We start from the raw sequence: 25,137 nt of genomic DNA on the forward strand, positions 1-25,137 counted from the left end.
CAGGGTGGGCAGATCGCTTGAGGTCAGGAATTTGAGACCACTCTGGCCAATATGGTGAAACCCTGTCTCTATTAAAAACACAAAAATTAACTCGGTGTGTTGGTGGGTTCCTGTAATCCCAGCTACTCGGTCTTAAAATTAAATTAAGACCTGATACATGCTCATTACAGACCATTATCAATCCATCAATTAATTTATTTTGTTTTCAGTATCTTATTTAATAATCATCTATTGAATACCACCTTTGTATCAAGCCCAGTGCTTTGATCATTTAGGCTCTCTGTTGCTTAAGCAGTCCTACCACCTCAGCCTCCCAAAATGCTGAGATTACAGGCATGAGCCACCAAGCCTGGAATCAGCACAAATTTTAATGAAAAGGAACTCTTCAGGACATCATAAACTGGACCACAAGCCAAATACATACCTAATAAGGTCAATACACATGAAAATTTTATGAAACATATTTTATCATTCTTTTCAAAACAAACAGATGTATGTAAATAGATGACAGATAAAATAAATACTGCAACTTTAATTCATGAAACAGTCAGTAAGTTTATTAGACTATATTAATTTGAGGATTAGGTTTTGTTTTAACTAATTAGTTCATTTTTTTTTAGAAGTCAGAACATATTTATTTTATGAGCAAAAATTTAGTTTCAATAGAAGAACATCTTAAGTCACACCAAATTAATTTATTGGTTTTCTGCAGAGGATATTTAATCTGCTAATTTGTTTTGCTTTTACAGTTGTATAGAGTTAGAAGTTTATCCCTAGCTTTAAGCTGGTATATTTTAAGAAACATTGTCATAAAAGCTCTTTAGTCAATGGTAGGGATTTATAAGAAATCAACCCATTAAAGGAAGATCATACATTACTAAAGTTTGAGAAACACTGAGATAGACAAAAATAAAACAATCATTGAATAGCCCATTTTTTACTTCATGAAACATTGTTCCCTTTGTACCTGAAAGAAAATTGAAATACTACTTCTCCCCATTATCTACACCTTCCTCAGAGACCATCCTATAAGCCAAACAGCTGCCCTTTTGTCTAGGGCAGCTGACCCCTAGACAAAAGTGTTGGGTTTTGTTTTTGTTTTTGTTTTTGAGTTGGAGTTTCATTCTATCACCCAGGCTGGAGTGCAATGGTGCAGTCTCAACTCACTGCAACCTCTCCCTCCTGGGTTCAAGCAATTCTCCTGCCTCAGCCTCCCAAGTAGCTGGGACTACAGGTGCCCACCACGACACCTGGCCAATTTTTGTGTTTTTTTTTCCCCCATTTATTTATTTTATTGCATTTTAGGTTTTGGGGTACATGTGAAGAACATGCAAAATTGTTGCATAGGTACACATGTGGCAGTGTGATTTGCTGCCTTCCTCCCCATCACCTACATCTGGCATTTCTCCCCTTGCTATCTCTCCCCAGCTCCCCACCCCCCACCGTCCCTCCCCTATTTCCCCCTAACTGACCCCAGTGTGTAGTGTTCCCCTCCCTGTGTCCATGTGTTCTCATTGTTCAACACCCACCTATGAGTGAGAACATGTGGTGTTTGATCTTCTGCTCTTCTGTCAGTTTGCTGAGAATGATGGTTTCCAGGTTCATCCATGTCCCTACAAAGGACCCAAACTCATCGTTCTTGATGGCTGCATAATATTCCATGGTGTATATGTGCCACATTTTCCCTATCCAGTCTATCGTCGATGGGCATTTGGGTTGGTTCCAGGTCTTTGCTATTATAAACAGTGCTGCAATGAACTAGTTCATTTTTTGAACATAGAATCTAGCCCCTTGTTTCAGTCACAGTCACACTGCCATAGCTCATGTCTAGTTGTTCCTTTCAAACAACCATCTCTGAGAAATGTTTCTGTCTTTAGTCATGCCTTCTTCCAGTTTACTTTCCATACGATAACTGGATCAATCATCCTAAAAACTAAGCTAGAGTGTGCCATTTTCTTCTCTCCATCTTTCATAGGCATCCCATGGCCTTCAGGAGAGAGTCTGGCCATGGCTCACCGTATCCCTTTATGATTCTGCCATTTCCTGCCGACAGCCTCATTTCCACACGTCCCACTTCACTTCTGTTCCATAGTGAATAATTTTGTGTGTTATATGAGTTATTTTTTGTTCATTTATTTAGTAAGCATTTGTTGTGGAGCTTACTCTGTGCCAGCCACTGTACTAGGTGCTGGAGGTCAGAGATGAATTAAACACCACCCTTCCTCCAGGAGCTCACAGTCTTGTGACGGAGACAGATAGGGAGGAATCTCTGACCCAGAGTGAGGGCTGGAGTTATGGAAATACTGGAAGATTGCTCAATTTGGGATCTTACTAGAAGGTGTTACCTAGCCCAAGTCTCAAAAACAAAACAAAAACAAAAATATAGGATTTGGTCATCTAGGCTCTTTCTTCCTAGAAAGATTCTTGTCCTTTCTTTGACTAACTCCTACTTGTTCTTTAAACTCAACTAAGATGTCACCTCCTCCAGGGAGTGTTGATTGACTTCCTAGTGTGGCGGGAGGTGTTGATGTACCTTCACAACTTCCTGTTCTTATCTCCGTCACAGCATGTACCACACTGTATTATTTGACTGCCTTCAAAGTGAGAGCTATATATATTTTTTTCTAGTATTCCCAGTGTGTTCCTACTACTTGATACATAGAAGTCTGTCCATTAATTTTTAAGACATTTTAAAAACAATTAATTGCTTAATGCATTAAAATTTGTAATCTTAGAGTTGGACAACATCTTAGTAGTCATACATTCTAGTCTCCCATCAGTCAAAACCAGAATTGATTCTATAATGTTCATAAAAGGATGTTCATTCAGATTTTGCTTGAACATACTCACTGATAGGAGTGCAATAAGGTTCAAAGAAAAAAAATACTATAATTATGCTGTAAATCCATTTGCATTTATATTTGGAATGTGATTTTAATTTGAACATGTTAGAGACAGAGCTTTAGTCAGACGGCTTGCATTTGTGTAGAAAGAATTATTCATCAAAAGTTAAAGGGACTGAGCAGATCCCATAAAGAGAAGGGCACAGAACAAATGGTATCTTGTTTATAATTCTCCAGGACTTTATCATACTTCCTCTGTCTTAAACAGCCAAAAAACTGATCCCACTCATAGAAAACTATCAGGAGTCTAATTTTTGAATTTATGCTCTAATACGTTCTTCAGTTTCAATTATCCATTCCTTTTTTCGTCTTTTCATGACTGCCATTTCTTCTCCAACTTTTAGAGTTTTGTTTGTTTATTATTTTTAATTCTAGCATCTTCGTTCATGACATATAGCATGGCCTCCAAGTTTATGTGGATCATGGCCCTATTACAATACAAGGATATCTCTGAAGCATCTGGTCCCTCAAGTACTGATTATTATTTTTAGATTGTTGTCAGTCCCCGCCAGTGGCTTCTCTATAGTGTGTCTCTCAGGTATCTCAAACCCAGGGATCTTCATTCTGTGGTGGTACAAATAAATACTTATGGCTTAAATTCTCCTTTGGAATGTCTGTAATTCTAGCGAATGTTCTTCAGAGTTGTGTCCAAAGAAGATTTACTTTTACAGTATTTTGTTAAGTGAACCTGGACCAAGTCTGACAGCTCTTGAATCAGATTCCAAACTGGAAAAAGTTTAAAACAAAATACATTATTTATCCAAATCCAAATTATAATTTTACTCTTAAGCTTTTTATGCTGATGTTTAAATATATGCTTATTTAAGAAAACTTTTTATTAAAATTATTATGATTAGAATTTTTCTTTTCTCCTTATATAGTAAAAAAAATTCTAATGTAAAGGTCAAAATTTATTTGTTCAATGGCTCCATAGTTAGTTACGTACTTATGAAACTAACATTCTGGTTTACCACCATGTCCAAGTTTATATAACTAGTAAGTGGTAGGCCAAGGATTCACCCCTAATTTTCTGATTGAAAATCTATTACCTATTCCACAATATCTCCAGTACCTAAATGGAAGTGCTTAATTAAATATCACTGGTGGGGGTGGGGGGGCTTAAAAAAAGAAAAACAAAAAAAATTACTGGTAGAGGCTAAAGCTCTAAAGCATTCTAAATATTATTTATATTTAATATATACAGGAGCTATTTATTAGTCCTCCTATATAATAAAAAATTGACTTAGAAATAGTATACAGCTATGAAGCATAAGTTGTATACCATGGTCACATAAAGACCATTACCCAGTTTAATATGGTAGGTTGTTATCAATTGAGCAGGTTTAGAAAGTCAGTGCTGTTATCTGGACTGGATTCTCTTTTTAGCTCTAGCCCTATGCCACCAGTCTCACTGCTTTGTGAAACAGCAAGCAATGTAACAGATGTTAGGATTTGGCTTCTCCTTCCAGATCTCTTTGGAAGTGTCTAATTTGGTTAAATAATTTACTGTCTCTGTTCTTAGTTTTTGAGTGTGGGTCAAACCATGTACTGAATCCCATTGCTGAAAATGTTCAAATTAAAACCACAAAATGGGTTGGGCACAGTGGCTCATGCCTATAATCCCAGTGTTTTGGAAGGCTGAGACAGAGGAATCGCTTGAGACCAGGATCCCGGGCAACATAACAAGACCCATCTCTTGGTGGTTGGGGTGGGGTTTACCTGGGTATAGTGATGTGCACTTACAGTCTTAGCTACTCAAGAGGCTGAGGCTTGCTTGAGCCTACTTGTTTGAGACTGCAGTAAGCTGTGATTGTGTCTCTGCATTTCAGCCTGAGTGATAGTGTAAGACCCTGTCTGTGAAGAAAAAAAAAAGAAAAAATAGAAGACATAAAATAATAACAAGTACTAAGGAACATTTCTTGAGCCCTTCCAACTTTCCTGGAATTCTACTTTATTTGTATTATCTTATCTATTTCTAGCAACAACCTAATGTTAATCTGTGTCCATCATCATTTGAAATAACGTATTATACACCCACCAGCTATCTTCTTTCTGGTTGTTTATCAGTCATGATATGTGATGAAGAATGAGTCATCCTTCTAGGTATTTTACAATCAGCCTGAAATAAAGCAGAGAAGATATGAAACAAATATCTGGATTTTCAGCATATCTTTTTCATGTTATCAACAACCTTTTCCTCTGTTTCTGTTTTTCTTAGAAGACAAAGAGGAAGAATATAGAATTGCAGGCAGCTTATTAACAAACGTTTAACCTTAGAACTTCTAAGCATTTATAAGCAAAAATATGGATTCTGCCCAAACTTCTCATGCCATTAAGGACCAAAACAAAAGTTTCCATTTTGTGGTACTGATATGCATAGCAATAGTACAAAGCATAATTGAGCCTGCATGGAAAAGAGAAACAATATTCATGTGCTTAATTACATTACACAACTGGTTGTTTTATCCTTTTGTTCATCTGTGGATATGTAGCAGCACAAAATTATAAAGCCAATGTTTTTGATTGAACTGGCACATTACACGATGATAGGGCAGAACACATCATAGAAAACATTTTAGAACTGTCTGTGCCAAGCACATTATTAAAATGGAGACATGCCTATCTGGCACATAGTGCATTTTCCCTTTAGATTTTCCAAGACCTTATTGTTTTTCCTTTTGCCAATTTTTGAGAGTAGTTACTGCTGCCTGGTAATAACTATCATCAACGACTATTCCTGTGCTTTGTGATCTTTCTAATATTGTAATCCAAAGAAAACCAGTGAATTTGTGATTATGTGGGAATCCTAGGAGGAAAAGTTCTATTCTACTTAATGATATTTTCAGTACACATGTCTCAATGATCTAGATATTAAATAATTCAATTACTTCTTTGAGAGCTTTACAAATTTAGTGTTATCTACAACACATTTGCACCCTGCTTGTTACCACACATCCACCTCCAAAATGATCTAACAGGTAAAGAAAACTGTAACTCAATTTGAGATATTTTAAGCAAGTGTACTTCTATCACAAACCATTAATGAATGTCAAGGAGTGTCTAAAATAAATGTTTGAAAGACAATTTGAAGATGCCAGGGACTGCCCAGTCATTGTTTTCATAATGTGAAGTAGATTTTTTTAAAACCATGGACAATGGGTAATTTTAAACATTCTTTGAAGACATTACAAGTAGGATTAGGCACAACAGAGCACTGCGTTAAGCTAGAATACAAGCAGTTTTTCTTTGATTTAACTCCATGAACTCATCATAAATGTCCTGGACAAAGGAAGTGAAAGACTGAACTTCTATTCATGAGAATAGTCATGTGACCTACCAACATAGTTGCCTTAACCTTTCTCTTCAGTTAGTCTATAGGGATGTTTCATGTGTGTATTTTTATCACTCCTCATTCTTTTCTGAGATCCCGTGCTGCAAGATTGGCTGAAAACACTAGTTTTCAAATGTCAATGTATCAGAGTCACCCTATTGAGCTTGTTAAAATATCAATTTGCAAGTCCCACATTTAGAAACTCTAATTTGTTAAATCTGCGTTAACCTGTGAGCTAGTTGACTGAAAGCACTTTAAGACACAATTGGAATGGATGATCACCAATGATAATTTCACTTTTGCGATTTAAAACCTTTTCTGAGATGGATTGAAATAATTTATCTTAAACATATTTCTAAATCTACATGTCACGTGATCTCTATTATGATTGTTAGACCCCTATATATTGCCCTGTGATATATAGGTTTGGAAATATTTTTACTAGATCCTATTCGGGGCTGGTAGTTTGTTTCACTTGGCATTATTTTTCATATGCACTGGAGCATATGAAATGGCATTAGAACTTGAATTCCAGTACTTCTATCATGACAGCTGTGAAAATTGGATTCAAAACTATTCCCCTCTTATCCAATTGGCCAAACATGCACAGCAGACAGAACCTTTCTGTGTTTACCTTGAGGTAGGTAACTAATGAATTAATATTCATTCAACATTGAATACATATTTGAAAGCTGTGAGGTGGAGGTTGCAGCAAATCAAGATGGAGCCGCTGCACTCCAGCCTGGGCAATGGTGTGAGACCATGTCTCAAAAAAAAAGAAAAGAAAGAAAGCCAGTGTATGACCAAATTTCGTTTTGATAGTTTTTATATTGCTATCATGTTTTGATTATGCACACCTTACTTTCACATAACTCTTTTTAGGCTTTGAAGAAAAGGTATGAAAAACTTCAAATTTTTAAGTGGGTAGAAAACTAGAAAATGGTTACTTTTTTAGTAAAATGTATTTCTGATTTGCATCCTTACTTCTGGAGTTACCCAGAGAAAATAAATTCATCAGTAGCTTAGACTGATGGCAGAGTTGTCAGGGACATTTTCTTCTGGTCATTTCTGCTTACTTCTTGTTTCTTTCCTTTAAATAGTGTGGAAAATGTGACAGCTGTACCTTATTTTCTTGTGTCTGCAAGCCTTCAGGGCATATGTGCTCAGGAACTACTTTTTGGTACACTTAAACAAGCATATCTATTCGATACTTGCTCTAAAAAACAAAATGCAGGAAACATCAGAGTTCATCAGATTATTTTTTTCCAGGAGCAATATTCAGACAATGCAGTAATAGCTGGAGGTCGAGGTGAAAAGGCTTCTCGTTTAAAGCCAGCTGTTAAATGCATTAAGTTTCAATTTGTACATACAGTTTTATAACACTTAGATAAACAACAAATATGTTGTTATTTAGCTATCTCAAATATAAGTTGTTTATCACTTTAAAGTTATTCACTTATTAGCAACATTTGCTTGAACGATAATTAAAAAAATATTCCAAGGAAGATGAACAAAGGAGAAATCCTTTTTTAAAAAAACTAAGTAATTTATTCCAACAAATCAGATTTTTCTGCTACAGTTTGTTAACCTGTAACCTATCAAAAAGGTCTAAAGTGTTAAAGTTTTATGAGACATTTTGTGTGGAAAATATTGCTGCCTATTTTGTACTTCATTTGCTTTACATGAAAATAAGCTATTGTATGCTAAATAATATTATATAACTTTATTGTAAGAACTATGCTCTAAAGTGTTAGAAGGTAATATGTACAGTTATGATTTACTTATGTATATTCTGCAGGATTTCAGAAAAGATGTGATAACTTTCACAATTAAATTATATATAAAATAAGAAACAGAACATAGTGCTCAGGATTTAGAATAAAGTAAATACTGCATTAAGCATTACAATTCTTGGGAATAAAAGAAAATAGGGGAATAGATGTATTCCCTGATAGTCTAATTATCAGAAATAAGCAAAATAAGCTGGGCATGGTGGGTCATGCCTGTGATCCCAGCACTTTGGGAGGCCAAGGTGGATAGATTGCTTGAGTTCAGGAGTTCAAGACGAGCCTGGACAATGTGGAAAAATCCTGACTCTTTTTTTTCTTTTTTAATTTTACTTTAGGTGCATACTATATCTGACTCTTTAAAAAAATACAAAAATTAGCTGGGCAAGTGGCACATACCTGTAGTCCTAGCTCGTTGAGAGGCTGGCTACTTGAGAGGCTGAGGTGGGAGGATTACTTGAGCCCAGGAGGTTGAGGCTGCAGTGAGAGTGATTGCACCACTGTACCCAAGCCCAGGCAACAGAGCAAGACCCTGTGTCAAAAAATATGAAATAAAATAAATAAGCACAATGTAGGTTATCTTATTTCTAAATTCCAATGTAAATTAATTTATTATGGGTTTTGTTTTGTTTTGTTTTTTTGTAAGGGGCAATCACATCTCAAAAGTGTTATGGATTTGGAGGCAGACTTTTGGGCTGCCTATGGGCAAGTCCAAATTTTTTCTTACACACAGAAAAAGAGGAATTCATTTAAGTATCTAGACACGTACTTAAGTAAAATTCTAGAATTTTAAACATAGAGCATTACAATCTTAGGCCTGGAAAATGTTAAAAGCACATACATGTAAATATAAGAAAATCCCAATGCAGTAGAAATTGAATTATTGATGTTTCAGTCAATATGCTAGAAATCTGATAAGTAACAGCAGTGATGACTAAAACACCTACCCATCAGCCACAAAGTGAGTTTCCAAGAGTCAACATTAATTATCATATTAGGTAAAGAAGTTTCTATTAAGTAATTGAAAATTGGAATATGTCTGTCCCAAAATTGTTTTGCCATCGTACCCATGTTATATTAAGCTGGCTGTTTCCTTTTGCTCCTTCTTCATTCTTTTTGTTAATGTTGTTTCTTCCTATTTTTTACTTGCTTCTCTGTCTCTTCTATTCCTTCTACTTCTTTACTAGAATTAATAAAAATATTTGGTTACTTATTGTATTAGTCCATTCTCACATTGCTATAAAGAAATGCTGGAAACTGGGTAATTTACAAAGAAAAGAGGTTTAATTGCCTCACAGTTGCACAGGTTGTACAGGAAGCATGATGCTGGCATCTGCTCAGCTTAGGGAGGCTTGAGGGGCCTCAGGAAACTTACAGTCATGGCGGAAGGTGAAGGAGGAGCAAGTACCTCACATGACCAGAGCAGGAACAAGAGAGAGTGAGGAGGGAGGTGCCACACACTTTTAAAAAACCACATATCATGAGAATTCACTATCATGAGGATAGTACCAAGGGAGATGGTGCTAAACCATTCATGAGAAAACCAGCCCCATGATCCAGTCACCTCCTACCAGGCCCCACCTCCAACACTGGCAATTACATTTCAGTATGAAATTTAGGTGGAAACACAGATCCAAACCATATCACTTACAAAATTCATAATTCATGGTACCAAAACCTTTTAATCAAAATGAGGCAAAGTACTTGTTTTACTTAACAGTGTTAAACATGTAAACATTAAGCCCACCTAAAAACAAAATTGAAGAATTTTACATGTTATAAAGACCAGAAATTAATTCACACACCATTTCAACTTGAAATTTAAGCTCTAGAAAGACCGTTCTATTCTGGTTATATAACCATTTTATTATGCTGATATATGATGATGCAGTTTAAATTATCAATAGCTTAGAAATCTGATCAATACCAATTCTCACAGTTTGGCTTACATCATTGGAATCAAAGGTTAATGATAGATCAACAAACACTAAAGAATCTTAGATTTTCGTAGTTTTCCATCAGTGAAATTATTCAGAGTGAAGCAGTGATTAGTGGTCAGGAGTTGGTATGAAAACGTGCATATTCTTGCCAAGGACATTAGAATGAAAAAAACAGATCTAAGGTTTATCAAGGGAAAAAGCTGGAATTTAAAAAAACAGAAGTATCACTTTTGATGAAGTAAAAATAAATGTGTCCATAGAAACTCTCAAATGTCAACACAAAATTGTTTTAACAACCAAGGTAGCAAAGATCAAAGCTCACCACTAGGATTCATAACTAACATTTCTGGTAGCACAATATTTTTCTTTTTTTTTTCCATAATATACCTTACCTAGGAAGAATATTGGGGCCCTTTAATGTATAGCATAATAGTCATGATACAATAAAGTCAAAGTCAAGTGTAATATCTCACCCTGATTATCAACAGATATTTAAATGTCTTGGGATTTTTGTTTGTTTGTTTGTTTGTTTTTTTGAGATGGAGTCTTGCCCTGTTGTCCAGGCTGGAGTGCAGTGGTGCGATCCTGGCTCACTGCAACATCTGTGTGCTGGGTTCAAGCAATTCTCCTGCCTCAGCCTCCTGAGTAGTTGGGATTACAGGCGCCTACCACAATGCTTGGCTAAGTATTTGTATTTTTAGTAGAGAGGGGGCTTCACCATGTTGGTCAGGCTACTCTTGAACTCCTGACCTCATGATCCATTGGCCTCCGCTTCCCAAAGTGCTGGGGCTATAGTCATGAGCCACTGCACCTGGCCATGTCTTAGATTTTTAAAAAATGCATATCACACATAACAGTATTCCCATTATAAATTGACATTTGTGTTTTGTCCTAACAAGATTCCCATTGCAATATATTATAAATTGCAAATCATTGTCTTAGTCTTAGATCTTCTTGCTCACATTATCAAGCTAAGCTTTGCAGGGAAGTGAAATAAGAGTTCAGGCAGCTTCTCAGCTTGCTTTATCAAAGCAGGGATTGTGTGGCAGATGTCCAGCTATTTGGCAGCTGGAGCTGTTAAGATCTGTGATCTTTGGCAATTTGGAGAGAGGAGAGTGTTTCCTGTTGCACTGTAAGAATGTTAAAAATTCCTAGTATTTCACAAAAAGTTTCTTTTGTAGATTTGGAGAGAACTTCCCTTTGTCTTCACTTTTTTATCTTTATCTTTCTTTCTTTAGAGACAGAGTCTTGCTGTGTCACCCAGGGTGAGTGCAGTGGCACAATCATGGCTCACTATAGCCTCATTCTCCTTGGTTGAAGTGATCCTCCCACCTCAGTTTCCTGAGTAGCTGCACCCAGCTAATTTTTTAAAATTTGTGTGTAAGATGGGGGTCTCATTATGTTGACCAGGCTGGTCTTGAACTCCTGGCCTCAAGCGATCCTCCAACCTCAGCCTTCCAAAGTGCTGGGATTACAGGTGAGCACAACCTTGCCCAGCCTTTAATTGCACATTCACATGGTTTTCAAAGAGACTCAGGTCAAAATAATATTACATCAGGAATAAGAAATTAAAGAAGGCTATGATCACTTTTAACTATGTTGAAAATACCATTTTGAAGACTGGAGATAATCTTTGACCCCAAAACTTTGATTAGTAGTATAAGTGAAATTTATCATCTTATGGGTGGTATTTTAATAATATTATATTGTGATTATAAATGATTCTGGCCAAATAGTGTCTCCTTTGGTTCAATAAACTTTTCCCTAAAATAGAGGCAAATGTCTTGGATTTTTTCAAGTTATATTTTCTGTAAAAGTAGTTTTGTCAGAGCCATGCTAATTTTAGTTTGAAATCTCCTAAAATGATCATTACTTACTAAATGATTAGACTATCTTCATTTCAAGAAGCTCAATAAATTAAAAAGTAATACCTGATTAATCTGCATACATTTTAAAGAATATTATCTGAATAATATTACTAGGAAGTTGAGTGTTACTTTTTAGGTAATAAGTTTGATTTGTTTATGTCTCTGGTATTAAGTGAAATCAGTGCCATTAGCCAGGCTTTTCATCTTCCAAAATTAGTTTTTATTAACTAATTTAATGTTGGATGGGGGTCAAGGGAGGGACAGCAGGGGGTGGAGAGATCGGGGAGGGATAACACTGGGGAGAAATGCCAGATGTAGGTGACAGGGGGATGGAGGCAGCAAACCACATTGCCATGTGTGTACCTAAGCAACAATCCTGCATGATCTGCACATGTACCCCAGAACCTAAAGTACAATAAAAAATTTCAAAATTCTAAAGCATTAAATACTAAGAAATTCATTTTTTAAATGTTTGTCCTCTTGGAAACAAATTACGTTAACATTTGTTTAATATTAATTGCTTAATAATTTAAAGGTATGATTACCAAGTAGCACTCTGTCTATTTAAGTGTAAGTTTGCTAGGTTTAAAATAAGGATTCTTGGTCACTGAGAAGTCCATTCCAGAAAGCACTATGGCAGGGGAATGAGAGGAGCCAAATGTAACTGAGAGTTGTAGATACTTACATTGTTTTATTTGCTTTGAATATTTGGTGGCTAGAACTCCTAGAGTTAAACATAGGCTAAAATACAAACCTAAATATTTCCCAGATCCTCTTGAGGATGTTAATAAACGTGGTATTAGAAAAAGAGTTCTGTGGCCAATTGGCTTGGGATGTTTTGCACATCACTGCCTTTGCCTGAGATTCAAACATCCTGTAGCATGTCAAAAGCTTTCAGAAGGCTCATAGTGTTCCTACCCATGTAGCTTAGTATCTCATCTGAATGCTTTACCTCTGTGGTCTTCCTCCCCAAAACACATAACCTTAAAATAATCATGACAAAAATCAGACAAATTTCAGTAGAGGGGTATCCTATGATGTGTCTGATTTGTACTACTAACAACTTGCGAGGTCAAAGTCGTAAAGTAACCTAAGGAGACATGAGGACTAAATGTAATATAGTACTCTGGATGAGATGCTGAAACCAAAACAAAAGACATTAGGTAAAAATGAAAATAATCTGAATAAACTATGGACTGTAGTTAAAAGTAATGTATCAATATTGGTTCATTAATTATATTAATGTACCATACTGATGCAAAATGTTTAAAATAGGGAAAACTGTATGCAGGGGGTAGATGGGGACTGTCTGTAGTATCTGCTTCATATTTTTGTAAGTTTAAAATTGTTTCAAAAATATAAAGCCTAATAACTCAGAAAAAGCTACATCAACAAGGCATGTTATTTATGTGAAACCTTTTCTATTTACAATGTTCTCTGTGTACACAAAATAAATTGGGTAATATACGGAAATCTTAATTAAGTTGTTGGTAAAACAAAAGAAAAGCACATAAAGATTAGGATACTGAGGTAGGCAAGAATCTATCAGTAAAATGTTGTGATCCAAAAGGTTACAATGGAATCTAGATGTTTCCTCCATTCTTTATATATGAAGATGCCACAACTCAATGGAAACACAATGCTTAGGCTACTCAATTAGATCTTTTGATGTGTGACTGGAAGAAAATGGTAGAATGGAGTGTAGAACACTGCAGAATGGTTTTTATGAAAAGATGTAGCTAGTTTTCCAATGTACACAGGGAGAGGTTAATTCTGAGGTTAATTCTCTTCTCGTTAGGCTACCGTGTCTGGTACATTTGCTATGCCCATCTTGGGACAGCCATTCATTCCTACACAACATCTGGGGACAGATTTGCAAGTAACTCTCATTATTGCACTCACCAAATTTTCAGGCTCCTATTCCTAGGCCAATGTTGTATAAATAATGATTAATGATATAAGTAATAAACAGTAACAAATGTAATAACTACTGTTTATTGGGCATGCCGGGAACTGTGTTGAGCCCTCTCCTGTGCATGTAATTCTTTACACATAGTTAGTGAGGTAGGGATAGTCTCTGATTGATCATAAGCCCTTCAAACAATGTTTTGAAAACTAAATTTTTATATCCTGTTTAAATATGTTCTTAGGGAAGATAAATGAGCTGTTTTGGGAATCAGTTTTGGGGGAGATTTGGTGCTGTAGTCAAATTGGTTTAAATGAATTAATTCATTTAGCTCTTTCTGCTATGAAGAGAAACAGAGAGTGGAGGATAGCAACAAAATTCAGTTAAAAATCCCCAGACAAATGCTTGTTAGTAATCTGATGGGAAAACTTTAATTTATTTATACTTTCTCCAAACAGAGCTTGGTAGTAGGAAGTGGATTTGTCTTAATGTAATTTTTGCTTACTTGTTTGGAGGTCTTTTTTAGAGATAGTTTTTTGAAAAAAGGAAGATGTTCTTAGTTTCCATCAAAGACATTATTGCCTGTGTTGTCATCGTTACTGTGGAGACAATAAGCCATCAATGAGGCTACATCGTGGGCAACTGCTTTCCAAAATTGAGTGGTGAATCACCTCTTGTCAATTACATATCTAAACTTGGTAATATCAGCTTGTAAGAGAAGGTCATACAATATCTGCCATCCAATTAACATGTATAGAACACCTCCTCCACAACTCATTCATCCTTTGCTATAATTTACAACTTCCTCTTATATGTCAATGGTTTAGCTTTTTCAGATCTTATTTGATTTGGCTAAGAAATAATGCCATAAGATAGGATGTAAGCCCAATGCTATATTTACTTCCTTTCTCTCTGTAAGATTTATATTAATAGAAAATGTTATTTCCTCTTAGTCTATAGATAGGGTACAGGAAATTTATTTTAAAAATTAAGTTACAAGAAGAGTTTAATGTAATCGTCAAAAAAAATTAAGTTAAAGCTATCTTTCTTTTAATTCACAATATCCAGAAAAGTGTACCTACCTCTGGCTTTAATTGAACGCCCTTGAAACCGAAAAGGCTAATATATTAGTTATTGTCTTTTCCAGATTTTACTGAAAGTCACGATTTAAGAGAGTACATAGGACAATTTTGCATAGTGTAGAATTCCTGCTGTCATTCTTTCTCCCACTTTTTCTACCCAGTTTTCTCATACTGCAGATTTTTCCTATTCTGCAGGATTCCTTGACTCTACCGTACAGTCAACATTCAAGACCATATTCAATGAAAGCTCTTTAAGATGTGTACCTAAATGCCAAACACTAGGTTTTTGTTGTTGTTGTTTTGTTTTTTGGGTTTTGTTTTGGTTTGGTTTTTGGGTTTTTTGTTTTGTTTTGTTTTTTGTTTTGTTTTTACAAATAGGAATATGTATAAATTGACAGTAATCTTATTTTAAAAGAACCAATATTCCAGAAACAGTCTGTAAAACTCAAGATGAACTAATTGATCCATTCTTGATATTAAACATAGGTTATTGTACATCTTTTCTTTGACTTAGAAAGCCACTAGATTTGCTACAAATTTCTCCAATCTTGGTAAAACCAATATCAGATCAGATTTCCCCAAAGTGATAGCTACTATTTTTCCTCTTTCAATTGCAGGAGAAGTAACAAGGCATTGAAGAATGGCAGATGAACGGAAAGAGGAAGCAAAGGCGCCTCACTGGACCTCAGCACAGCTAACAGAGGCATCTGCACACTCACACCCACCTGAGATTAAGGATCAAGGCGGAGCAGGGGAAGGACTTGTCCGAAGTGCCAATGGATTCCCATACAGGGAGGATGAAGAGGGCGCCTTTGGAGAGCATGGGTCACAGGGCACCTATTCAAATACCAAAGAGAATGGGATCAACGGAGAGCTGACCTCAGCTGACAGAGAAACAGCAGGTAACTAAGGGCTCTGCTGTCACCAAGTGCTTGCTTTGTGCTTTGAAGTCAGTTTAGTCTGAAAGTGAATTAATATACAGCACTGATCCTCTTTCACTAGTGCTGGGACTGAAATTCCAGTCAGTCAGAGGAAATAAGAGAAAAATCATGGCAACTAACTTGACATTTCCTCACATTAGCTGTATTCTCAATCCCATTCCCCTATTTAATTTTTATCATGTGAATTTTTGCAGGCTGAGTATATATGTTTTGCTAGAAACTGTCAGCATTTTAACTCATTGAAAGAAAACTTAACAGATAGTTTTTTAAAAAATTCTCTTGAATGATCTTGGACCTAAATCCAATAGATTGATTAGAAGCATATTTTTTTAGAGCAGAACAATGTAAAATACATATATAAATACTATAATTTTTTAACTCCTCATTCAAAATGCTCAAACTACATTTGAGCATTTTCTACGTGCAAGGTGTGGTGTTAGCTTCTGTGCCAGAGCATGTGCAAGAAATGATCCCTGAACTTTGTGGATTAGATGATCTTGGAGCAGACATGAGACTTGTACATATGTTTATTTGGATACAACTCATAACTTGTACGTGCCACATGAGCAGTAAGAAAAGGCAAAGTTGAAAGGGGACTATTTCTACTTAGGGCCAAAGTTCCTAAATGCACAAAAGCATCTTAGGGTGCTGCAGCAAATTCACAGGAATACAACAAGGTGTTTTAAATATTCAAGAGGAACAGTGATAATATCTGTCAAACACTGCATGAACTATTTGCTCAAGATAGTGCACAGTGTAAGCATTACATTACACTATATTCCTTTTGAAGATATCATATCTTTGCAAGATAGGTTTTCAGCAATTGTTCTGATAAAAGACAGTACCCTGCAGAAATCCATGTGAAATGGAAAGAGAGAGTGATAGTGTCCAACCTGATCCCAGGATTTGAGAAGCTGTGCGGTGCCCCACAGGCATGTACATTCAATTAGTAAGAAACTGTGGTTGAGAGTGAAATAACAATATTATTTTCACCTTTCTTAATTACAATGAGGATTAAATAAGATAGTAAAGTATATAAAGTGAATGGCTCAAGAAATAATACCTATTAGTTACTTTTATTATTATTGGTGATAGTGGTGGTATCAATATGGATGATGTAACACCCTTGATTAAGTAATATTTTTCTGTAACTGAGTATACAGAAGTTTAAGAGGGTGGAACTTGGGTGTCAGGAGCACTAACTAAGAGGATTTTGAAGGGATTGTGGCATGAGGGCATGTTATAGCATATTGGTTGTGAGGAAGGAAAGAGTGAGTATGGTAGGTCAAGGTTTTTTTCGTCATCGTATCCTGCAGCACCTGGCATTAGACCTTCAGTATTCCATAAATGTGTGTTGATTAGTGAGTGAATGAAGGAACAAATAAATAAATATAAAAAGAAGAAAGTCCTTTTCACGTTAATGATGAAAACGATTGAAAAGTCTTACTTCATTCCTTGGGCTCTGACCAGTTATTAACGCTTGTAATATACTAAAAAAAAAATCACTGCAGTGTGCTTGGTCATGCAGTAAAAAGCAACACCATGCACTATTTTGTCTGCTCAGTGGTCTTAAGTATTTGAGAGCATCAGAAAAATCTGTTTGTCAAGTCAGCGTGTCATCACCAGCTTCTCTGAGATGATAATATACATTTAAAAGATAACAGATGTTTCTTTTAAATGATAGGTTTAGGGCCGGGCGCGGTGGCTCACGCCTGTAATCCCAGCACTTTGGGAGGCTGAGGCGGGTGGATCACGAGGTCAAGAGATCGAGACCATCCTGGTCAACATGGTGAAACCCCGTCTCTACTAAAACTACAAAAAATTAGCTGGGCATGGTGGCGCGTGCCTGTAATCCCAGCTACTCAGGAGTCTGAGGCAGGAGAATTGCCTGAACCCAGGAGGCGGAGGTTGCCGTGAGCCGAGATCGCGCCATTGCACTCCAGCCTGGGTAGCAAGAGCGAAACTCCGTCTCAAAAAAAAAAAAAAAAAAAAATGATGGGTTTAGGAGCATCAAGAGGTAATTTTAAATTCAGCTCAACATGTATCAAACACATTTTGTATTGCCTTTCAGAGACTGATTATAAAGGTTTTGTATGTATGTTCTGAGTGACAAAAATTGTAAACAGTCAGCTATGGGTTACCATGGTGATAGTCAATCCAAATTAAACTATGGTGTGATTTTTAAATTAACTTTCCTCTAGAAATAACAGACCAAGTATTGAATCCATGAGATATGCATGTGTAGAAATCTGTAGGAAAAGGACAATGTAAAATATTATCTTTTAATACCTACAGAAGATGTTCCAGTAATGAATTAATGTGCAATTAGATTTCTCTCTAAACTCTAATTTAACAAAATAACAAATTTTATCATTCATGATTTGACAGCTGTTTCACAAATTGTGTAATGAGAATCATCTCCAGCATAAACAGATGTTCTTAAATCCCAAATACGGTATTTAGAAGGGCTATCCTTTGGCGATGGAGACCATAGATATGAAATGGCATTATATTTGATATGATTATTTTTAAAAGGAACAGGGGTCTATATACCAGCTCATTCTTTTATACAGTCTACCAGTGTATTACATTTTTCCCTGTAAAGAATATTTCCCAGGACACTGTTCGCATGAAGCATTTCTCAGTGACATCAGGTCCACAGCTATATGTTGTAGTGTCCAGGACATTACTGATTAAATCCAAAAATCTTTCCTCTACTTTCCTTTTTGGCCATAGTCCCCTCTTTGCATTTAAACATAAATATTTTCTCCAAGGTTGTTTCTTTTAACCATGTCTATAAATAATATCACATGATAAATAAAATACAATCATCATCTTCCTCCCCCTTTTCTTTTTCATTATAGTGGGGCTCACTTCAGCCAAGGTCCTTACCTTATTCTCCCTCACCCACTCCTTCAGTGTTCATCTTCATTATGAAGTCTAAAGCATAATTTTTATCTTTGTCTTTGTTTTATTTTTTTTAATTTTTATTTTTATGTATTCAGGGGGTAAAAGTACAGCTTTGTCACTTGAATACATTGCATAGGGATGAGGTCTGGGCTTTGAGTGTACCCATCACCTGAATAGTGAGCATTGTACTCAATAGGTAATTTTTCAACCCTTACCTCTTTCCCACCCTCTCCCTTTTTTGAGTCTCCAGTGTCTATTATTTCCATCTTAATGTCCATGTGTACCCATTGTTTAACTCACACTTATAAGTGAGAACATCTGGTATTTGATTTTCTGAGTTATTTCACTTAGGATAATGGTCTCTAGTTCCATCCATGTTTTTGCAAAGGATGTGATTTTTTCTTTTTTATGGCTACATAGTATTCCATCATATATCTACACCACATTTTCTTTATCCAGTCATCCACTGATGGATGTTTAAGTTGATTCCATGCCTTTGCTGTTGTGAATGGTGCTGCAATCATATATGAGTGCCGGTGTCTTTTTGATGTAATGATTTATTTTCCATTGAGTAGTGAGACTGTTGGATCAAATGGTAGTTTTATTTTCAGTTCTTTGAGAAATCTCCATACCATTGCCCATAAAAGCTATAGTAATTTACATTTCCATCAACGATGTTTAAGAGTTCCCTTTTCTCTACATCATTGCTAACATCTGTTGTCTTTTGACTTTTTAACAATAGCCATTCTAACTGGTGTAAGATGATATCTCATTATAGTTTTAATTTGCATTTGTGATGATTAGTGATGTTGAGCATTTTTTATATACCTAGTGGCCTCTTGTACGTTTTCTTTTGAGAAATGTCTAGTCATGTCCTTTGCTTACTTTTTAATGAGGATATTTGTTTTTGTTTTTGTTTTTTTGAGTTTGAATTGCTTAGTCCTTTGTTGGATGTGCAGTTTGCAAATATTTTCTCCCATTCTGTAGGTTGTCTGTTTACTCTATTGGCTATTCCTTTTGCTGTGCAGAAGCTTTTTAGTCTAATTAAGTCCCATTTGTCTATTTTTATTTTTGCTGCATTTACTTTTGTGGTCTTCGTCATTATAATTTTTTGCCTAGCCCAATGTTCAAAAGAGTTTTTCCTAGGCTTTTTTTTTTCCCCTGGGATTTTTATAGCTTCAGGTCTTACATTTAAGTTAAAGCATCATTTTAAAATTGTTTTTCAAAGCATAAATAATAAGAGTAATGGCCTGTAATAATTCTTTCCGCTCTTTTCTATGTCATCTGTATTGAAGAAAGCAAGAGGAATGCATTTTGGTCCCCACAGAGTTTCAGCTCTGAAGATAACTAGGAGCCTTGTCCTTAAGTTTCAGTTCCTGAGTTGGGGCCCAAACTCATATTAGAATTTGTATCAAGATCTTTTAAGAGGACAAAAGGGACATTTATAAAGTTTGTAAAATATTGAGTGGAAAATTATTTTAGAAAATGGAAAGTGACCTTTCAAATGACATTTTAAGGGCACAGAAAAGCAATTGATTTCTATAATCATTGTGCATGTGATTTAGCAGTGTAGCTGGTTTTGACATCCCTTAATAGTATTATATCAAATTCTATTTTTTACTGTGTCTATTTATAGAATCATTTTGAATATTGCACTTTCTAGCAGTAAAAAGAGGGATGTGCAGACAAAGTGGTGTTTCTATGTTTCTGACCTCACCCAGAAAAGTAATAATTTTGCTGTTGCTCACTTCATCTAAAGAGAGGGAAAGATTTTCTAATTTCTATTCATCCCTCAAGGATTGCTTACAGAACTATTATGGAAATATATATAAAACTACAGCTTAGAAATTTATATAGAATTGCAATCTGCCACAGTGCTCTCCAGTTTCTAAACCACCATCACGTCTTTTATCTCATTTCATCTTTTTGCAATTTACATAAGGATATCTGTCATTAGTGTCTTCATTTTACAAATAAGAAGACTAAGGCATAGAATGGCTGAGCAACTTGCCAGTTTTACACAGTAAGAAGGTGAGAGAGGTTAATTGTGAACACAGTGTTCAGGAATCCCATGCAACTCTCTTCTCAACTGTGCCACCTGCAAGAAGTGGTATGGATTTTTTTTCTATAGTTTATAATTTACTTGGCTTTATAAATGTGCTACTCATTGTGAAAGCTGTCAAGGCATTTTTAGGTGGGAGTATTTTTTTCTGGCTCTCAGGATTGATTTTGCAAATGTCAGGATTTGCTCTTTATTAGAAAACTGCTAATTTTCTGTCACAGTTGTCGATGATATGATTGAAAGCTGGAAGGGACCAGGGAGATGACTTTTCATGGTAGATCTCATGACTACTACCAGAATGCAGGTCTCTTGCCCTAAAGACAAGTGCTCTGTCCACCATCCCCACCTGCCACATTCAGAATAGCAACAGTTGCAGCAGTTATCAATTACAGGCAAAGCAGACAATTCTTCTATTCCAGAACTGCCACATTCATGTAATTTTAAGTGATATGATATCATAACTTTATTCCTAGTTTTTAATGTGAGTAGAGAAAAAGGGGAGGTAATTTTGAGGTGTTTATTGATACCAAAACAGTTTTTACCTATTTAAAATCAGGCTTTGGTGATTTTGACTATGTTAAAGTACAGTGCAGTGATCACTAGTAAAAAAAATGTACAGTAGAAAGTGCCTGTGTGACCATCAAAAGTTAGTATCAGCAATCTCCTTGGGTAAATGTAAAGATTAAAAGGCAGTCTTCAGTTTATTCCCCCACAGTTTACCAGGATTCCTTTGTCTTCCCATCATTTCCAGGCATACCCACCGCCAAACAGGCAGGAGTGGAAAAGCTTTTCCAGACTTTGCGTTGTCACTTTTTCAGGATCCTCACCAAGGGAGCCTTCTAAAGCCTGACCCTGCACTATCACATCCACATAACTCCAGCAGCCAAGTGACCAACAGATTCAGATGTATACTTTATTGTTGCTGCAATTATTAAGTTTGAAAACACATGAAGGAAAAGCTTGGCAGCTCTCACATGCAAAAAGCTGAATATGCGTTTAATAAAACTTTCCTCTCTATTCTTTTCAGTCTCAGAAGATCCAAACCTACCTTTTCTCACCTTTCCCTTTCTCCCATGCCTCCATTTCTAGATTCACGATTTACTAATCAGAGTCAGCATCCCATTTAAAATATGGCTTATTCTATGTAATATGATCTTAATTTATGCAGAGCAAAATAGCACTGAGCCATTTCTCCTGCAAAATGACTAAAGCCATCCGCATCAACCCCCAAGCAAATAAACAGGCTCGCCTAACAATGTGAGAGGTTGCAGATTTTCTTTTCCTAGTTGCCATGCCAACCACTCATTGCTCTGGCTGCCATTTCCCTGAGCTCCGCAGAGAGAGGAGTGTGCAGAGCAGAGTTATTTAGCATTCAAGGGTGGATCTGCAGAAAACCACACAGCCTCACTGCGAAGCATCTGGGCCTGGTGGCACCGATGGATGACAGAAAATGGGGATCTTTTCAGTGTTTTCCTTCTAAAGGTTAGGCATGTGGGGCTAGAAAGAGTGAGAAAGACAAGGACTGATAGAAAAGGCAGTTCCACGAGGTTTGTATTTGTCACATTTGCTTTGTCCTATATGGTCTCTCTACTAGGTGAAGCTGGTTGTGGGGATTAGCTTCAATCATAATATTTGGCTTGGCTTGTTGATGAATAGGATCTGAACCTAATTTAGGGCTAGCTTATATGGATATTATAATAAAGAATTGTGTCTTTTATTCTTGATACAATACGAGGTTGTAATTAGCAGGTATTGCCAGCTGGAGCTTTTGATATTTTACAAATTAGAGGAAAAAATCAACATCAGATAAAGTTTTCTGTTTCATTGCGCAGTTATAAGGTAATTTGTCCCATAAAAATCTGGCTTTGCTCTTTAGTCAAGTCTTAAGGTGGGATGAGATTTTCTTAAGACGGTAATTCTGAATCTAAATATGAGGAAAACTTGGTTTCTCAAGACTCGTTTCCATTAAACCCTATGACTCAACAAACTGAAGTATGATTTTATTCCTTGGAATTTTAATTAACTATAAACACTTTAAAGTGTGAAGAGAAAGACTCTATCTAATACAATATAATAGGATATTTAAAAACTGAGGTTAATTGTAATCACATATACTCCTATGTGTGTTCCTCAAGAGAATTCCTCCCATGGACTGTGGAAATCAGTCTCATTTTTTATCTTACTTTATGCCAAATGTCAGAATTACATCATAAGCACACACAAAAAAAGTATTTTCTCAGACCTTTTGGTCCACTGACACTTTAAAAATTATTTTGTTGACTTTGAATCTTAATGCAACAGATTTGTGCCATTGACAGTCAGACCTATTTGTAAAAATTATTCTTTCTAGTTCGTTTTTAAGTGCAAATATAATTTAATTATCATTGTAATTTTTACTTGATCTCTCATCCTATATTTTCGAAGATCTTTTCTCTAATTTGCTGTCATATTTTGTCATCATATTTTCTTTTAATGTTTTTCAATTTTTTGAGATTTAGAAAACCTCCATTTAGAGAAAAATAAAAACAATTTTTAAATTCTTTTTTTATTTTTAGTGAACAGATGAAAGTAATAAGTAACGGAAGTGAGTCTTCTAGATTCAGTTTTGGACTGTCTAAGCCTTTGTTTTGGTTAGGATTATGCATGGCCTTTATCTGTCCTTTGTTATATTTCGAAGTATTTTCTCCTCACAAAAGAGACAAAAAAAATAAAAGATAAAACATCTAATAGTTTTGAACAAATAAATTGCTCAAATATCTTGAGAATATATTCCTCATCAGGCAGTAATGTGTTTTTAAGTGATATATATACACACACACACATATGTATATTCTTTGATTATATTGCTTGTATATGTCTGAGGAAAATATTTGCCACTGTATGCCAAATGATGCCTTGTGGTTTGACATTGGGTTTGATTTTATTGTGGTTGGGAAGTTAGTAAGTAGAATGGAGAGTACTCAGCAGTTATTGCTTCTCTTCTTTCCCCTCCACGCTATTGAGATAAACTCTTTCTGCTTCAGTGTTTCAAGCTTTTTTCTCTTCCTCTCATTCCCTCACACTTCACTGCTTCCCAGTACATTACATAAAGCACGTGCTTTGACTGTCAGGGGAGTCTGGAAATCACATCAGGAGAGGATGAACAGAACAACTGGTGCTGCATTGCAGACCTGGTAGCTTCAGCATTATCTGACCTGGCATCATGAGTCCTGGGGGAAAAGGACACTAAACCATGTCCTGCCAGCTCAGGTGTAGCTCGTCTCACTGAATGAGTCACCATTCAGCAACACTCAGAAAATACAGTTCAAAAATCAGCCAAGCTAATAAGCAAAGAAAGGGGAAAGCATATGTCATAGGTTCTCATGCAACTTTTAAAAATGCTTTTAACAATTTTTGCAAATGCTAGGTGGTTATTAGAACACAGAAATGAGAGTGAAATACATTCGATTTCAGGAATATGCAAGAAGGCATTAGGCAAAAATAGATAAGGAAGAATCAAGATTCAGAGAAAAATCATACTAAATAGATATGATTCAACTTAAGCAGCCTGAAAATTAGACTCAAGTTTTTCAGTCCAAATTTTTAATTTGTAAACACAGGTCAAACTGATGCTGGCATATGAGCACCTCTGATTCTTGCAAAGCATCTGCAGCATGAATAATCAGTCTTCTGTGATCTAAAATTTTTTCTTTTGTGACATTTACATTTGCCCAATGTAAATGGGCAAGTTTATGTTACGGTGTTTTCATTTCCATGCAGCATTGTGCAACAAGTCGTCGGAAAAACATTTTGGAAGGGTACCACCCTACAGCAAAGGTTCTCAGAAGTCTACCATCAAATATAAAGAGCTGTTGTTGATTTTATTCTCTCAAATGAGTCTTCCTCTTCTGAACATCCCCAAGTACCATGTTTATATCTTGCTAATACAATTGATCATAGCAATCATTTTATTGAGGTTATTTGTTATTTGTTTCTATTCTAGTCATGGTTGGAAATGCTTTGGGGTAGAACCTGTACTTCATTCATCTCTTTTTTTTTCCTTTTTGTATATAACACATTGCTTATTTTCTTTAATATGTGCTAATACATATCTTTTGAATTAATATAAAGAAGAGGTGGCTGTGCACAGTGGCTTGCACCTGTAATCCCAGCACTTTGGGAGGCCAAGGTGGGCAGATCACTTGAGGTCAGGAGTTCAAGACCAGCCTGGCCAACATAGTGAAACCCCACTTCTACTAAAAATAAAAAAATTAGTTGCATGTGGTGGCACACACCTGGAATCCCAGCTACCTGGGAGGCTGAGGCCCAAGAATTGTTTGAACCCTGGGAGGCGGAGGTTACAATGAGCCTAGATCACGTCACAGCACTCCAGCCTGGGCAACAAAGTGAGACCCTGTCTCAAAAAAA

At 36.0% G+C, this 25,137-nt stretch overlaps 1 protein-coding gene across 35 annotated transcripts in view; it reads left to right on the forward strand.

Moving 5' to 3' along the window:
- MAP2 (microtubule associated protein 2) overlaps positions 1-25,137 on the forward strand; it is a 303,522-nt gene that overhangs the window by 209,392 nt on the left and 68,993 nt on the right. For 27 of the 35 annotated variants that reach the window (XM_037745066.1, XM_037745079.1, XM_037745071.1 and 24 more), the window contains one exon: positions 15,435-15,719. In XM_037745066.1, the coding sequence (XP_037600994.1) occupies positions 15,458-15,719 (262 nt within the window). In that variant the 5' untranslated portion in view covers positions 15,435-15,457. Of the gene's footprint in view, positions 1-15,434; positions 15,720-22,076; positions 22,278-25,137 lie in introns of those variants that run through there. The other 8 variants (XM_037745086.1, XM_037745088.1, XM_037745089.1 and 5 more) reach the window with 3 other exon arrangements.

This window comes from Cebus imitator, unplaced genomic scaffold, assembly GCF_001604975.1.
Source record: "Cebus imitator isolate Cc_AM_T3 unplaced genomic scaffold, Cebus_imitator-1.0 Scaffold191, whole genome shotgun sequence".
NCBI classification, from domain to species: Eukaryota; Metazoa; Chordata; class Mammalia; order Primates; family Cebidae; genus Cebus; species Cebus imitator.